General features: G+C 48.5%; 1 protein-coding gene across 1 annotated transcript in view; it reads left to right on the top strand.

Moving 5' to 3' along the window:
* The window catches only part of ADGRV1 (adhesion G protein-coupled receptor V1), a 380,769-nt gene that overhangs the window by 343,311 nt on the left and 20,612 nt on the right, over positions 1 to 16,846 (top strand). Inside the window, exon 62 of the mRNA XM_075326288.1 lies at positions 12,029 to 12,167. Coding sequence (XP_075182403.1) covers positions 12,029 to 12,167 — 139 coding nt within the window. The remainder of the gene's footprint in view (positions 1 to 12,028; positions 12,168 to 16,846) is intronic.

The following is a 16,846-nucleotide window of genomic DNA, read 5'->3' on the forward strand; positions in this document are numbered from 1 at the left end:
TAGATGGTGAAGGGTCTGCTGCACAAGTCTTGCCGTCCCCACGACTTGTGTGTCAATCCTATGTCTGTCCAAGTTCCGCCACAGCTTCTGCATCCTCCACCTCATCTGGGTCCTCCACCTCCGCCCCAAGCCTGCCTGGTCAGGCCACCAGCGTTCTCACTGCGCAGAAGGAATCACGCACCCCTCATTACTATGCTGGCAGCAGAGCGCAACGGCATCAGGCGGTCTTTAGCTTGACATGTCTTGGGAATAAGAGTCACACAGCTGAGGAGTTGTGGTCAGCTCTGCGGTCCGAGTTTAATAAATGGTTGTCTCCACTCAACCTGCAGCCTGGTAAGGCCGTGTGCGACAATGCTGCAAACCTGGGTGCGGCACTTCGCCTGGGCAAGGTGACACACGTACCTTGTATGGCTCACGTGTTGAACCTTGTCGTCCAGCAATTTTTAACACACTATCCCGGCCTAGATGGCCTTCTGAACAGGGCACGAAAACTGTCAGCTCACTTCCGCCGTTCAAGCGCCGCAGCAGAGCGACTTGCATCGCTCCAGAAGTCTTTCGGCCTGCCGGTTCATCGCCTGAAATGCGATGTGGCGACACGCTGGAATTCAACTCTCCACATGTTACAGCGACTGTGGCAGCACCGCAGAGCCCTGGTGCAATACGTCATGACGTATAGCCTGGGCCAACGAGATGCAGAGGTGGGGCAGATCACCCTGATGGAGTGGTCTCAGATCAAGGACCTATGCACCCTTCTGCACAGTTTCGACATGGCGACGAATATGTTTAGCTCTGACAATGCCATTATCAGCATGACGATTCCAGTCATTTACATGCTGGAGCACACGCTAAACACTATTCGGAGTCAGGGGGTGGGACAACATGAAGGGGAGGAACTACAGGAGGATTCATATGCGCAAGGGACAACAACATCACCAAGGTCCAGACGTTCATCATCACCAACGCAGCAGGCATGGGACCATGGGGGACAGGGATCGACAAGGGCGCATAGTAGCAGGCGAAATGTTGAGCAAGGTGCAGGAGAACATGAAGAAATGGAGGACGAACTGTCCATGGACATGGAAGACTCAGCGGATGAGGGAGACCTTGGTCAAATTTCAGTTGAAAGAGGTTGGGGGGAGATGTCAGAGGAAGAAAGAACGGGTAGCACCTCTATGCCACAAACACAGCGTGGACTTGGTCCGCATGGCTGCGCAAGACACATGAGTGCCTTTTTGTTGCACTACCTCCAACATGACAGTCGTATTGTCAAAATTAGAAGTGATGATGACTACTGGATTGCCACACTATTAGATCCCCGGTACAAGTCCAAATTTTGTGACATAATTCCAGCCATAGAAAGGGACGCACGTATGCAGGAGTATCAGCAGAAGCTGTTACTCGATCTTAGCTCGGCTTTTCCACCAAACAACCGTGCAGGTGCAGGGAGGGAATCTCCCAGTTGTAACTTGACAAACATGGGACGGTCTCGTCATCTTCAACAGTCTACCCGTACCAGTAGGACCGTATCTGGTGCCGGTAACAGCAATTTTATGGAATCTTTTCATAATTTTTTTAGACCCTCCTTTGCAAGGCCACCAGAGACAACAAGTCTGACACATAGTCAACGGCTGGAGAGGATGATACAGGAGTATCTCCAAATGAACATCGATGCCATGACTGTGCAACTGGAGCCTTGCTCCTTTTGGGCTTCAAACCTAGAAAAATGGCCAGAGCTCGCAACTTACGCCTTGGAGATTTTGTCGTGTCCAGCTGCCAGCGTTGTTTCTGAACGTGTATTCAGTGCTGCTGGGTGTGTGCTGACAGATAAGCGCACGCGTCTGTCCAGTGTCAATGTGGACAGACTGACGTTCATCAAAATGAACAAGTCATGGATCCAGAAGGAATTTACTACCCCTGTGTCATCCTGGGGAGAGTAAATGCTTGTTGATTTGGAATGTGCTTGATGCAAATCAAAACATCCTGTTTGCAACTAGGGCACAAGTGCTGCCACTGATAAGGTGTCTGTGTGGGGCCCAATTTTTGGAAAAAAGGGAGACTCCGCTTGGAGTAACCCTTGCTTGCTGTGTTTTTAAAAGAAGCCAAGATGAACAGAGCTGGGATCAGGAAAGACTTTGCTACCTACCCCGGTGTCATCCTGGGGACGGATAAGAATGGCGTATTTTTGAATGTGCTTGATGCAAATGTAGCTGTGAAGTGTACAACTAGGGCACAAGTGCTGCCACTGAATGGGTGGGTGTGTGGGGCCCAATTTTTGGAAAAAAAGGGAGACTCCGCTTGGAGTAACCCTTGCTTGCTGTGTTTTTAAAAGAAGCCAAGATGAACAGAGCTGGGATCAGGAAAGACTTTGCTACCTACCCCGGTGTCATCCTGGGGACGGATAAGAATGGCGTATTTTTGAATGTGCTTGATGCAAATGTAGCTGTGAAGTGTACAACTAGGGCACAAGTGCTGCCACTGAATGGGTGGGTGTGTGGGGCCCAATTTTTGGAAAAAAAGGGAGACTCCGCTTGGAGTAACCCTTGCTTGCTGTGTTTTTAAAAGAAGCCAAGATGAACAGAGCTGGGATCAGGAAAGACTTTGCTACCTACCCCGGTGTCATCCTGGGGACGGATAAGAATGGCGTATTTTTGAATGTGCTTGATGCAAATCAAAACATCCTGTTTGCAACTAGGGCCCAAGTGCTGCCACTGATGGGGTGGGTGTCTGTGTGGCCCAATTTTTGGAAAAAAGGGAGACTCCGCTTGGAGTAACCCTTGCTTGCTGTGTTTTTAAAAGAAGCCAAGATGAACAGAGCTGGGATCAGGAAAGACTTTGCTACCTACCCCGGTGTCATGCTGGGGACGGTTAATTATGGCGTATTTTGGAATGTGCTTGATGCAAATCTAGCTGTGAAGTGTACAACAAGGGCACAAGTGCTGCCACTGAATGGGTGGGTGTGTGTGGGGCCCAATTTTTGGAAAAAAAGGGAGACTCCGCTTGGAGTAACCCTTGCTTACATTGTTTTTAAAAGAAGCCAAGATGAACAAGTCATGGGTCAGCAAAGACTTTATCTACCTACCCCGGTGTCATCCTGGGGACGGATAAGAATGGCGTATTTTTGAATGTGCTTGATGCAAATCTAGCTGTGAAGTGTACAACTAGGGCACAAGTGCTGCCACTGAATGGGTGGGTGTGTGTGGGGCCCAATTTTTGGAAAAAAAGGGAGACTCCGCTTGGAGTAACCCTTGCTTACATTGTTTTTAAAAGAAGCCAAGATGAACAGAGCTGGGATCAGGAAAGACTTTGCTACCTACCCCGGTGTCATCCTGGGGACGGATAAGAATGGCGTATTTTGGAATGTGCTTGATGCAAATCTAGCTGTGAAGTGTACAACTAGGGCACAAGTGCTGCCACTGAATGGGTGGGTGTGTGTGGGGCACAATTTTTGGAAAAAAGGGGAGACTCCGCTTGGAGTAACCCTTGCTTACATTGTTTTTAAAAGAAGCCAAGATGAACAAGTCATGGGTCAGCAAAGACTTTATCTACCTACCCCGGTGTCATCCTGGGGACGGATAAGAATGGCGTATTTTGGAATGTGCTTGATGCAAATCTAGCTGTGAAGTGTACAACTAGGGCACAAGTGCTGCCACTGAATGGGTGGGTGTGTGTGGGGCACAATTTTTGGAAAAAAAGGGAGACTCCGCTTGGAGTAACCCTTGCTTGCTGTGTTTTTAAAAGAAGCCAAGATGAACAGAGCTGGGATCAGGAAAGACTTTGCTACCTACCCCGGTGTCATCCTGGGGACGGATAAGAATGGCGTATTTTGGAATGTGCTTGAGGCAAATGTAGCTGTGAAGTGTACAACTAGGGCACAAGTGCTGCCACTGAATGGGTGGGTGTGTGTGGGGCACAATTTTTGGAAAAAAAGGGAGACTCCGCTTGGAGTAACCCTTGCTTACATTGTTTTTAAAAGAAGCCAAGATGAACAAGTCATGGGTCAGCAAAGACTTTATCTACCTACCCCGGTGTCATCCTGGGGACGGATAAGAATGGCGTATTTTTGAATGTGCTTGATGCAAATGTAGCTGTGAAGTGTACAACTAGGGCACAAGTGCTGCCACTGAATGGGTGGGTGTGTGTGGGGCACAATTTTTGGAAAAAAAGGGAGACTCCGCTTGGAGTAACCCTTGCTTGCTGTGTTTTTAAAAGAAGCCAAGATGAACAGAGCTGGGATCAGGAAAGACTTTGCTACCTACCCCGGTGTCATCCTGGGGATGGATAAGAATGGCGTATTTTTGAATGTGCTTGCTGCAAATCTAGCTGTGAATTGTACAACTGGGGCCCAACTGCTGCCACTGAATGGGTGGGTGGGTGTGGGGCTCAATTTTTGGAAAAAAAGGGAGACTATGCTTTGAGTCACCTTGCGGTGTTTTACATGATTTTAGAATGGCGTGCCATGCCTATATCTGTGTGTCCTCCTCTTTTTCCTTGTCCAGCTGTTTTGTTTTCGCATGAGTATATGTCCTTGTCACTTTCCAATGTGTTTGAGTTGTTTGTCACCTTTTGGACACCTTTGAGGGTGTTTTCTAGGTGTTTTACTGTGTTTGTGATTGCCTGCCATTGTTTCCTATTGGCTCGAGTTCGGTTCGTCGAACGTTCGACGAGCCGAACTCGAACGGGAGGTCTGTTCGGCGAACCGACCTCGAGCCGAACCGGGACCGGTTCGCTCATCTCTACTAGAGAGCTGTCAAGGCAGAGAATTGGACATCGGTGGTAACTAACTAGTTCCAAGATAGCAGGGATAGGCTGAGTGAGAGTACCCCAGAGAGCAAATACAGCAGAACCTTAGGAGTGAGGCCATATCTGTCATACCGGTGAGAAGGAAAATACACTGATCAAGTTATGATTGCCAAAAGAACTCCTGTGTCAAGTGTTTCACTACTGTGTCTTCAATGGGGATCGGCTGTGAAGTGATGGATACCACCCTGAAGAGAACAGTAAGTGCCTGAAGTGATCTACACACACAAACTCTTTTTGATGTAAGAGTGCGGAGCCCCCACGTCCCAGCGTCCATACCTTCCTACATATGTATGTGTCGCGGGCGGAGGAGGGGACGCCGCGCTCTCCCACTGCTCGGGTCCGGCTAGCACTGCGGCCTGCTGCTGCTGCTCGGTGGCTCGAGCGATGGGCCGGATCCCGGGGACTCGAGCGGCGCTCCTCGCCCGTGAGTGAAAGGGGATTGGGTTTTGGATAGTTTATTGTCCGTGACGCCACCCACGGTTGTGGTGATTAAGTGGACACCACCGCTGCTCTTTCTGGGGAGCCCGGGAGTGATAGTACAGAGCAGCCAGTTGTTGATTTTCCCCTCCGTGGGTAGGGGTCTTGGTGCTCCCGGGGCCCGGTGATGGGATTGGAATGGTGGACAGGCGGGTCTGGGGCCTGTGGAGGTGCAGGGGCGCAGGGGCAGCGCTGTGCCGCACGGCACGGAGGTACTCACTCAGCCAGTAAACACGACACAGTTCTCGGTAAACAAACGGCTGGTTGGACGGGTCCCTCGGACGGTTCACGGTGCTGATGTTCCCTGCAGTTAGCGGTGACGGTCTCTTCCCTGCACCTATGTAAGTCTCTTTTGTAGCGATGGGTCCCCACCGGTTACCCATTCCTCGGCTTCAAGCTGGGCCGAAGGAGCCTTACTTTGCCCGCAGGCGCTGGCCCTGGGAAACTGGTGCCCTGGTGGTGGCGGTGTCTCCCCTTCACGGTCGGGCTGTTGCCTTCAATCGGGACTTGGTTGTTAGGAGACAGACGTCCCCTTCACTGACGGATTTGGCAAATTATGGCGACTCCTAGCCTTGCCGGGATCCGAAAGGCCCCTGCCCTGGTGCTGACTGTTCTTCGTATACTGCTCCGGTACCGCCGGGTCACCACCCGTCCGCGGTCCTTCCAGCAACCTCCGAGCAGTCCCCCTGCAGACCATCACCGCCGTCTGCTGACCTTGCTGTCACTGTCCGGGGCACACACCCGGACCAACTTCAGGCTCTACAAACTGTTTCTTTTCACTTTACTTCAGCTTCTCTCCTAAGCTCCTCTACCACTTCACTTCCTTCTCCTTTCACTTCCCTAACTGATCTGCTTCTCAGACTCTAGTCTGACTTCAACTTCAACTCTCCCAGATCTGCCTGGTTTTCCCGCCTCCAGGGCTGTGAACTCCTCGGTGGGCGGAGCCAACCGCCTGGCCCACCCCCTGGTGTGGACATCAGCCTCTGGAGGAAGGCAACAAGGATTTTGGGTTAGCTTGGTGTTCCTGCAGGGAATGTGGGGTGCATGTGGTGTTGTGACCTGTGACCCCTGGCTTGCCCAGGGCGTCACATTCCCCCTAAGCAAAACGCAGACCGTCCTCGGGCTGCCCGTCCAACACCGGTTTTATTTTCCTTTTGTTTTTTTTTTTAAAAAGATAGGAAAAACGGTAACATATTTACAAGTTATGACATCATCCCACATCGGGAGGCACATTTCTTAAACGGTTTCAAACGGTGTACGGTTACGGTTTACGCTCTCTCCCACCCAAGTAACCTGGCCCTGATGCTGCCCCTAAAGCCCAGGCAGCACCCCTTGACCCCAGTCCAGCACAAGTTACCCGAGCGGGATCTGTCCTTCCCCTCCAGAGGGTAGCCACCGGTTCCTGTGGTGGCTGGGCCCCAGCCTGCTCCGCTGTGGGCCCTCCCTCCAACCTGCCTCTCCGGAGGCGGTAATTGCGGAAACGGTAACGGTAACACAACTTATTTACAAGCCACTTAACGTTTGTGGTTGCCCTGCAAGTTCACGGGCTTGTCCATGAGCAGTTCCTATGCAAATTTTTCAAGCGGTCCCCACGGGGACAACGGTGCCGGCAACGGCCTGTTTCCAATCACGGTTGAATCAGGTGAAGCTTCGGTTCCATTTACTTATCATTTTTGCAACAACTTTTAAACAAACACACTGGTGGTCCCAACGGGGACTGTGCAGCGGCACTCCGCTGCCTTTTGCGGCTCAACAGTCCACTCTCACTCGTGGGGCTCTAGTGCCACCGTCACATGGTGCATCACTCTGGACCCCAATGGTAGCTCGCTGCAGGCGATCTTCTTCCATATACATGCGGGCATGCACATCCGCTCTACACCCCTCTCGGGCATCGATCTCCCTGCGCAGCTGCTGTTGCCACCGCCCCCAGTCTGGAGCACTTTCTGCTTGCTCCTGTTCGGCCTGTGCGGGGAACGGACCCAGCCAGAGTCCCTCCGTGTCGGCTACGACCGGCACCTTCAGTAATGAGGGACCCCGCTGTGACGTGGCCTGCTCTGCCGCTTGGCAGCTACATTCCCTCCGTGTCTCAGCCGAGGCCCGGTGCCTGGGAGCAGTCAACGTGACTTGCGGTGTTGGCGTTTGATCAAGGATCGCCTCCGCTGCGGCCGGGTGGACTGCCGGGGCCGTCATCATCTCCGTCGCGGCTGGGATGGAAGCTGGGACGGGTGCCAGGGCGGTGGTAAAGGTAAGACTTGGGGGCCACAGGTCTGGGCCGTCTCCCACAGATGCTGCGGGCTCCGCTACCGGTGGCAGGGGTAACGGGTCGGTCGGGGCATTGGCCGCAGGCATGGGCAGTGAGGGAGGTAGCGTGGTGGACGGCAGCAGGCCGGGCCCCTCAGCCGTATCGACCGATCCCTCGGGGACATAGGGGCGTGGGTCGCTTACCCGCTCCTCTGATACCACCTCCACTTCGGATGCCCAAACGGTTGCGGCCAGGCCCTTCATCTCCGACGTCCACTTCGCCAGCATGAAGTGGACTTGGGCCTGGAGCTTCTGGCACATCTTGCTTCTGGATCCAGGAACGTGTTTCAGCAGAGTCCTGGCGTCCCTGCACGCTACAGCGCTAGATACATGCGGCTGCGACCACCGCTCCTCCAGCGGCTCCGTCGGGCCCAGACATCTTGTTTCCGTCCCCCTTAGCCTCTTTCCGGCCCCTCCTCTATCGGGGCGGGGTTTTGGCCTTCGCGCCTCTACTACTCGAGAAGACGCTCGAGCGGGAACTTTTCGCGCCAAAGATGGCGACTTCTGAAATTTTCCGGCCGGATACCTCCGGCGGTCACAAGGCGCACCTCTACCCAACGGCAGAGCGGTAAGATCCTGTTCGTGACGCCAAGTTGTTGCGGGCGGAGGAGGGGACACCGCGCTCTCCCACTGCTCGGGTCCGGCTGGCACTGCGGCCTGCTGCTGCTGCTCGGAGGCTCAAGCGATGGGCCGGATCCCGGGGACTCGAGCGGCGCTCCTCGCCCGTAAGTGAAAGGGGATTGGGTTTTGGGATAGTTTATTATCCGTGACGCCACCCACGGTTGTGGTGATTAAGTGGACACCACCGCTGCTCTTTCTGGGTTGCCCGGGAGTGATAGTACGGAGCAGCCAGTTGTTGATTTGCCCCTCCGTGGGTAGGGGTCTTGGTGCTCCCGGGGCCTGGTGATGGGATTGGAATGGTGGACAGGCAGGTCTGGGGCCTGTGGAGGTGCAGGGGCGCAGGGGCAGCGCTGTGCCGCACGGCACAGAGGTACTCACTCAGCCAGTAAACACGACACAGTTCTCGGTAAACAAACGGCTGGTTGGACGGGTCCCTCGGACGGTTCACGGTGCTGATGTTCCCTGCAGTTAGCGGTGACGGTCTCTTCCCTGCACCTATGTAAGTCTCTTTGGTAGCGATGGGTCCCCACCGGTTACCCACTCCTCGGCTTCAAGCTGGGCCGAAGGAGCCCTACTTTGCCCGCAGGCGCTGGCCCTGGGAAACTGGTGCCCTGGCGGTGGCGGTGTCTCCCCTTCACGGTCGGGCTGTTGCCTTCAATCGGGACTTGGTTGTTAGGAGACAGACGTCCCCTTCACTGACGGATTTGGCAAATTATGGCGACTCCTAGCCTTGCCGGGATCCGAAAGGCCCCTGCCCTGGTGCTGACTGTTCTTCGTATACTGCTCCGGTACCGCCGAGTCACCACCCATCCGCAGTCCTTCCAGCAACCTCCGAGCAGTCCCCCTGCAGACTATCACCACCGTCTGCTGACCTTGCTGTCACTGTCCGGGGCACACACCCGGACCAACTTCAGGCTCTACAAACTGTTTCTTTTCACTTTACTTCAGCTTCTCTCCTAAGCTCCTCTACCACTTCACTTCCTTCTCCTTTCACTTCCCTAACTGATCTGCTTCTCAGACTCTAGTCTGACTTCAACTTCAACTCTCCCAGATCTGCCTGGTTTTCCCGCCTCCAGGGCTGTGAACTCCTCGGTGGGCGGAGCCAACCGCCTGGCCAACCCCCTGGTGTGGACATCAGCCCCTGGAGGAAGGCAACGAGGATTTTGGGTTAGCTTGGTGTTCCTGCAGGGAATGTGGGGTGCATGTGGTGTTGTGACCTGTGACCCCTGGCTTGCCCAGGGCGTCACATATGCATGTGTCCTCATTATGTGGAGGTAATAAGACATCTCTGACAGCAGTTTATCTCTCTTGAATCAGGTATTTTCTAATCTAACGTTTCTGACTTTTTTCCTCTAACATCTGATGTTAAAGGAGCATTGGGACACCCCCATACACATTGTATGGTCGCCATTTCCAGCTGAAATCAGTTGGTTTTTGGATGTGGACAAACAATACCACCTATTTATTTGATGTCCAGAAATGAGGTTAAAGGAGTTACAATTTGGAGCTTAATGTTAAGGGGTCACTATTATCTTTTTAAAAACTTTTAAAAACTTCAACTCTCATGGAAACAGATGTCATAGGCAGCAATCATTAGAAATAACAAGTACATTGCTTTAGGGAGCACTAGAGTTGGTACACATTGATTTGCAGGACCCTGTTCATCAGCCATGTCAGTAACTTGTGGACACAGGACGTGAGCCATGAAAATTGCCTCCTATTCTCAGAATTTTCAACTCCTCTTTTGGGTAGCCGGCTTGGCACATTGTCAATTTGGGATGTGACTCCTGTGATGTTGCTCCAGGCCGACTACTCAAAAGAAGAGAAGTGGAAGCAGTCAGGTACGGGGGGCTCTCCGGGCCGGGTCATGGGGATTAATCCACAACAACTACTGTGAGAACCATAAAGCTATGTGCGCACAGTGCGTTTTTCGCGGCGTTTTTGCGCGTTTTTCGAGTGCGTTTTTGGCCTCAAAACTGCAGGACTTTGCTTCCCCAGCAAAGTCTATGAGTTTTCATTTTTGCTGTCCGCACACATCTGTTTTTTTTACCTGCGTCTTTGAGTTAAAAAAAAAAAAATGGACATGTCAGTTCTTTCCTGCGTTTTTCTGCGTTTTCCGCCCATGCAATGCATTGGAAAAACGCAGCAAAACGCAGAGATCCAAAACGCAGCCAAAAACGCACCAAATCGCGGCAAAAACGCATGCGTTTTTTTATGCGTTTTTTCGACGCAGGTGCGTTTTTGTGCGTTTTTAGCGGCCAAAAACGCACAAAAACGCAGCGTCAAAAAGACGCAGTGTGCGAACCTAGCCTTAACCAGAGTGATATGTGGTGTTTTCAGAGATCATATCGGCAGCCCATTGTGCAGAGCCAAGGAAAGCCACTGAGAGACAAAGAGAATGACTTCTTAGTACAGTACTGTGATCACTTTGTTCTAGTAATTGGTGGGGTTTCAACTTTTAGCAATCAAAAAGAAAAATCATCAGCTCACCAGTGAAGAAGGAACGCCAGAGTTGCACAGTGCATGGATATCTCCAGCCCTTACATCTTCTCCAATTATAACTTCTAGGATGTCTGTAAATGTAGACTGTCACGGTTTCCCCTCCCCGGTCACATGGCTAGTGGGTGGAGCCTTCTCCCGGGCCTCACTTCCGGAGCTGAAATGCTTTAAATACTATCATCTCCGGTGAACCAGCGCCGGCTATAAGCTTAGCACTGCTTTGCCTGTGAGTGGTGGTCCCTGTAAGTGTGATCCTGATCCGTTCCCTCTCTGTGCCCTAAGTCTCTGTCTGTGTCCTGTCCCCTAGTCGTTCTGCCATTCATCTGTCCCATCTCCTTCCTTCCCACAATAGTCCCAGTTGTTCCTCCCATTTCAACCTCCCCACTCGGTTTGTTGCTCTGGTACTGACCTCGGCCTGATCTCGACTCCTCCTCTGCTAGTTCCTCCAGTCTTCCTGCTACCTGTACTGTGTATGACCCGGTCCCATCTGACCATCCCCCGCATGCTCCACAGCTTCAGCTGTCCGGCTGAAGCTGTCAGACACTGCATTAGCACACACTGGGAGTTCCCATCCTTGCTCATTCAGCTCTGTGTAGTGTCTTTCCCTGCAGGACTCCAGCTCCCCCTGCTGGCAACTAGACGCTTTGTAATATTGTATGTATTAATCTACATTCGGGAGTGTAAGGGACACACTGTAAAACTATTAAATATTACAAGGGATTGTACATATTACTGACCAAAAACCATATACAAACATTAAAGGGATTGTCCTGGCTAATCAATTGGATGGACACCAGTTACCTGAACAGATCAGCTGAAATCTGCTCCGTGATACCAGTAATGTATGGGCGGTGCACAGCAGCCCAGTATAATCCGGCCGCTGCTGAGTACTGCTCCTTATCTCCTATTCACTGTATATCTTCCCTTAGATTTCAGCTGATCGGGTGTTGGACTCTCACCCATCCTATGGACAGGTGTCTCTAGACCCCTCCACAATACCACTCTTCTGCTGTGTAGGTACAAGACACACTCTCATCCAAAACAGAAAGTAGACCAGTTCTTACTGATTGTTGTTTATCAGATACATAAAACCATTTCAGTCTTCTTCTTTTGGGACATTTCCCGACAATATTTATGACAGTCTTATTTTTCCACTGCTAAATTAGAGCACAATATAATAAAACCTTGGCAACATGTTCCATGGGATAATGAGGTCCTTCCAGTCTTCGGACTGCGCACGCTTCGTGTGTTTACAGTGCAGAAGCATGTTTGGCTGGACTGGCTTACGGAATGGAATAACTCCTTGTGATATTTAATATCTTTCCCATAGTTTGATCCGTGGTCCAGGAATTTTTGGTGACGTAACAGTGTACTGGAACATAACCCCAGCATACTCCAACGTGTTCGTAGAGACGTCAGGAATGTTGACATTGAGGGACAGGCAGTCCGCTGCCATAGTCATTATACAGGTGGGTTATGTGTTTAGTAAAATAAGTGTATATACATCATGTGCTATAATGTGCTAAGTATTATCACTTAGCCTACGGAGCATGAGTCACTTTTTCCTATACTGTAATTATATAGAGAATTGTTCTGAATTATCCGGTTGCAATACTGATGGACTGATCATATAAATTATTAATTAATTTTCCATATAGATATTACACCTTCCAATATATCCATACACTCCAAAATAGTTAACATCCACATTAGCAAAATGTCAGTAACAGGGACCTGCTCTGTGGGAAAATATTTATTATTACTTTTACTGTATTTATTTAAGCCTATGAAAATTCTGACCTTAGCGGGAATCTGTCACCAGGTTTTTGCCACCTAATCTGAGAGCAGCACAATGTAAGGGCAGAGATCCTGATTCCAGCGATGTGTCACTTACTGAGCTGATTAGTGTAGTTTTGATAAAATCACCATTTAATTAGCAGTAGATTATCATTAGAGGACTACTTGGTGTGCTGCAGGGTAGTCCAGCATATTAATGAGATCTGTATAACTGCTTGATCTGCAGCAGTGAAAACATTGATTTTATCAAAATGACAGAAAACAGCTCAGTAAGTGACACATCGCTGGAATCAGGATCTCTGCCTCTACTTGATGCTGCTCTCAGATGGAGGTGCATAAACCTGGTGACAGATTCCCTTTAAGAGTCCAGTGGGCAGTCCTATGAGAGACTGACAGCTGTCTTTCTATGCATGCTCATTCAGAGTAGGCTGTCAGTTATTCAATAGGACTGCCCACTTAACACCTAACCATAAAAAGAGCAGGGGATTCACTTACAAAGAGGCAAATTATGCTAAATCTTTTCCAACAAACTATATTTCAATTTTCTCAGTTTCTCAAGCATGCAACCTTGTGCTGGTAGCTCAGACTGCAACTCAATTTGACAAGTTACCTTTATGCAAGAGCTAAACAGATATCGTATATAACAAAAGTGAGTACACCCATCATGTTTTTGTAAATATTTTGTTATATCTTTTTATGGGACAACACTGAAGATAGGACACGTTGATACAATGCAAAGTAGTCAGTATGTATCTTGTTTACCAGTGTACTTTTGATGTGCCCTTTAAATAACTCAACACACAGTCATTAATTCTAAACCGTTAGCAACAAAAGTGAGTACACCCCAAAGTGAAAATGGCCAAATTGTGCCCAAAATATCAGTATTTTGTGTGGCCACCATTATTGTTAAGCACTGCCTTAACTCTCTTGGGTATGGAGTTCACTAGAGCTTTACAGGAGCCACTGGAAATCTTTGGATACATGCTTGGCCAGTCTAGCACCTTTACCCTCAGTTTCTTTAGCAAGGCAATGGCTGTCTTGGAGGTGTGTTTGGGGTCATCATGTTGGAATACTGCCCTGTGGCCCAGTTGCCAAAAGGGGGGGATAATGTTCTGCTTCAGTATGTCACAGTACTTGTTGTCATTCATGGTTCCCCCAATGAACTGTAGCTCCCCACAGCCTGCAGCACTCATGAAGCCCCAAACCATGATACTCCCACCACCATGCCTGACAGTAGGCAGGACACACTTGTCTTTATACTCCTCACCTAGTTGCCACCACAAAGTTTTGACACCATCTGATCTAAATAAATTTATCTTGGTCTCATTAGACCACAGGACATGATTCCAATAATCCATGTCCTTAGTCTGCTTGTCTTCAGCAAACTGTGGTCTTTATTGTGCATCATCTTTAGAAGAGGCTTCCTTCTGGGATGACAGCCGTGCAGAACAATGTGATGCAGCATATAGTCTGAACACTGACAGGCTGACCCCACACCCCTTTAACCTCTGCAGCAATGCTGGCAATACTCATTCCTCTATTTTGAGAAGGCAACCTCTAAATATGACACTGAGCATGTGCACTCAACTTCTTTATTCAACCATGGTGAGGACTGCTCAGAGTGGAACCTGTTTTGTTAAACCGCTGGTTACCGTGCTGCAGCTCAGTTTCAGGGTGTTGGCAATCTTCTTATTGCCTAGGCCAGCTTTATGAAGAACAACAATTCTTTTTTCAGTTCCTCAGAAAATTATTTGCCTTGAGGAGCCATGTTGAACTTCCGGTGACCAGTATGAGAAAGTGCGTGAATGATAACACCAAATGTAACACAACTGCTCCCCATTAATACCTGAGACCTTGTAACACTAAAACACTAATGAGTCACAGTTTGGCCATTTTCACTTAGGGATGTACTCACTTTTGTTGCCAGTGGTTTAGACATTAATGGCTGTGTGTTCAGTTATTTAGAGCACATACCAAATTTACATTCTTATACAATCTGTACACTGACTACTTTACATTGTATCAAAGTGTCATATGTTCAGTGTTGTCCCATGAAAAAAACATAAAATATTTTCAAAAATGTGAAGTTGTGTACTCACTTTTGTGATATACTGGGTAAACGTGTTTTTTGCTAATTACAACGTATTTTTCTATCTTGATTTATTTATTAGACTCAATCAAAAAACATCAAGGAAATAGTAAAAACATGGGGCAAGTCAGTGGAAACCAACTTCAGATAGATTAGTTTTTTATCTTGGTTCAAAATGTGTCTTCATGAACCTCTAACTAATCATCTGGAATCGAAATTTTTACTTCTATTCTTCCACTCACTACTTTTATAACATGTTAATGCAATGGTTACTTATAGGGGTGTTGTCCTTTTTGTTAGACGATGGTTCCAATAACAAGCTGATCAGAAGGTTTCTTGCCTCTGGGGTTCCCAATAATCAGTTGTGATCTGTGGGTAAACTGTCAAGTTAAAAGGGTGGTTCATGAAGACTGGAGTTCTACACAGCGGTGTTAATGAAGAAAATGTTGACCTGTTCATTAAATGGCATGCTCATCTTTCATGAATTTTTCACATCTATCCACTGCTGTTCCCCTGGATGGCGTACATTATTGGCGTACATTATTGGCGTACATTATTGGCGTACTCTGTCTCTTTTGTGTCACAAATTATGATGAATTTGTCTGATGGGCTTTGCCATGCCTTTTCTCACCTCAGCTCCACTCATTTTGGCAGAGGTGACCAGAAATACCGAAACTCACCAAAACTCAAGATTGAGAAAATTTTTGTGACATTTCAAGGAGTGTTAGGCCAGATTTTTGGTTAAAACTCTATGATAAATCAGTGTTAATTATCCCGGCAGATCCAGTACAGAAAAACAAAGCATTACACAATTTCCATTAAAGGGAACCTGTCATGTAAAAAAAGCTATTAACCTGCAAATATGGAGTTAATCTACCGGTTAATAGCTTTCTGACAACATGCGGCCACCACACTGAGAGCCGTGATACTAGAAGAATCTGATCCTTATTTCTCCCGGCAGCCTCTGACTTTCAGTCATATAGGTGCGTCTGTGCTGCTTCAGTCACAAAGTGAGCTGTGGCTGTACCCTCGCCCCCAGCACTGACTGACAGCCACTCAGCATTGCATCAGTACAGAGCCGGCTATCAGTCAGAGGCACTCTGCAGTGAGCGGAGACTGAAACTGCGCCGGCCGCGCACCTATGACTGAAAGTCTGCAGCTGCCGGGAGGAATAAGGTTCATTTTTTTACCAACAGTGGGGTTCTCAGTGCAGAAGCAAGTTAGCTTTAGAACAAAATTATTCTGTAGATAAACCATACATCTGCAGGTTAATAGTGTTTTACATGAAAGGTTCCTTTTAAACTCAATGTGTTCCCTGTTGAACGGTCCTCCAGAGTCACAGACACTGCTTGTTGTCATATTACACTCTGACTCCACCCTTAATATGAGACCCTACCCTCTATGAATAATTCTCTATCAGGGTATTTAAAATTATATATTTTTTTTAACCAGACAACCTTTTTATTTTTTAGGGTTTACCGTAGTTCATACCATTCTTGTAGTGAATGGTCAGAATAAACCCTTGGAAAATCTCCTGATGAATATGCCAAAAAATAGGCTTTAATAGCTGGATAAAAAAGAACGTTGGCCCCAATACGTCAATTTCTTTGCACCTTATTTCTGTGGTATAAATCGCTCTAATAATGGCCTTTTTGATTGCTGCTTATTGGTTATTTAATTTGTGCCTTGTTTAAGTTAAGTTTATATGGTTTTCTCAGTTTTCATATTCAGCATTTTGCACTTTTTTAATATTATTTAGATATTTCATCATTTACGACTTTAGAAAATGTCACAAACTTTTTCTGTAATTGCATTCCAGTACTCTAAAGGAGTACAAAATCGGTCTAAATATTGTTATTTCCACAATTGAACACTCCAAACAAGAGCAAAAACTACAAATACAAAAATTATATTTAAAGGTGTAGTCCCATCTCCAAGATCCTAGTCAATATGTAATAGGTGTAATAATAATATTAGCAAATATCTCCAATTAGAAATGTAGTATAGATCTCCTGATTCACAATGTCACTTACCTAAAGGTGGTGTCACACACAGCGACGACGACAATGATGTCGCTGCTACGTCACTATTTTCTGTGACGTAGCAGCGACGTCCCGTCGCTGTCGCTATGTGTGACATCCAGCAACGACCTGGCCCCTGCTGTGAGGTCGCCGATCATTGCTGAATGTCCTGCTTCATTTTTTGCTCATTGCTCTCCCGCTGTGAAGAGAGATCGACGAACTGAAGCGAGCAGGGAGCAGG

The sequence above is a fragment of the Anomaloglossus baeobatrachus genome, chromosome 1 (assembly GCF_048569485.1).
Source record: "Anomaloglossus baeobatrachus isolate aAnoBae1 chromosome 1, aAnoBae1.hap1, whole genome shotgun sequence".
Taxonomy (NCBI): domain Eukaryota; kingdom Metazoa; phylum Chordata; class Amphibia; order Anura; family Aromobatidae; genus Anomaloglossus; species Anomaloglossus baeobatrachus.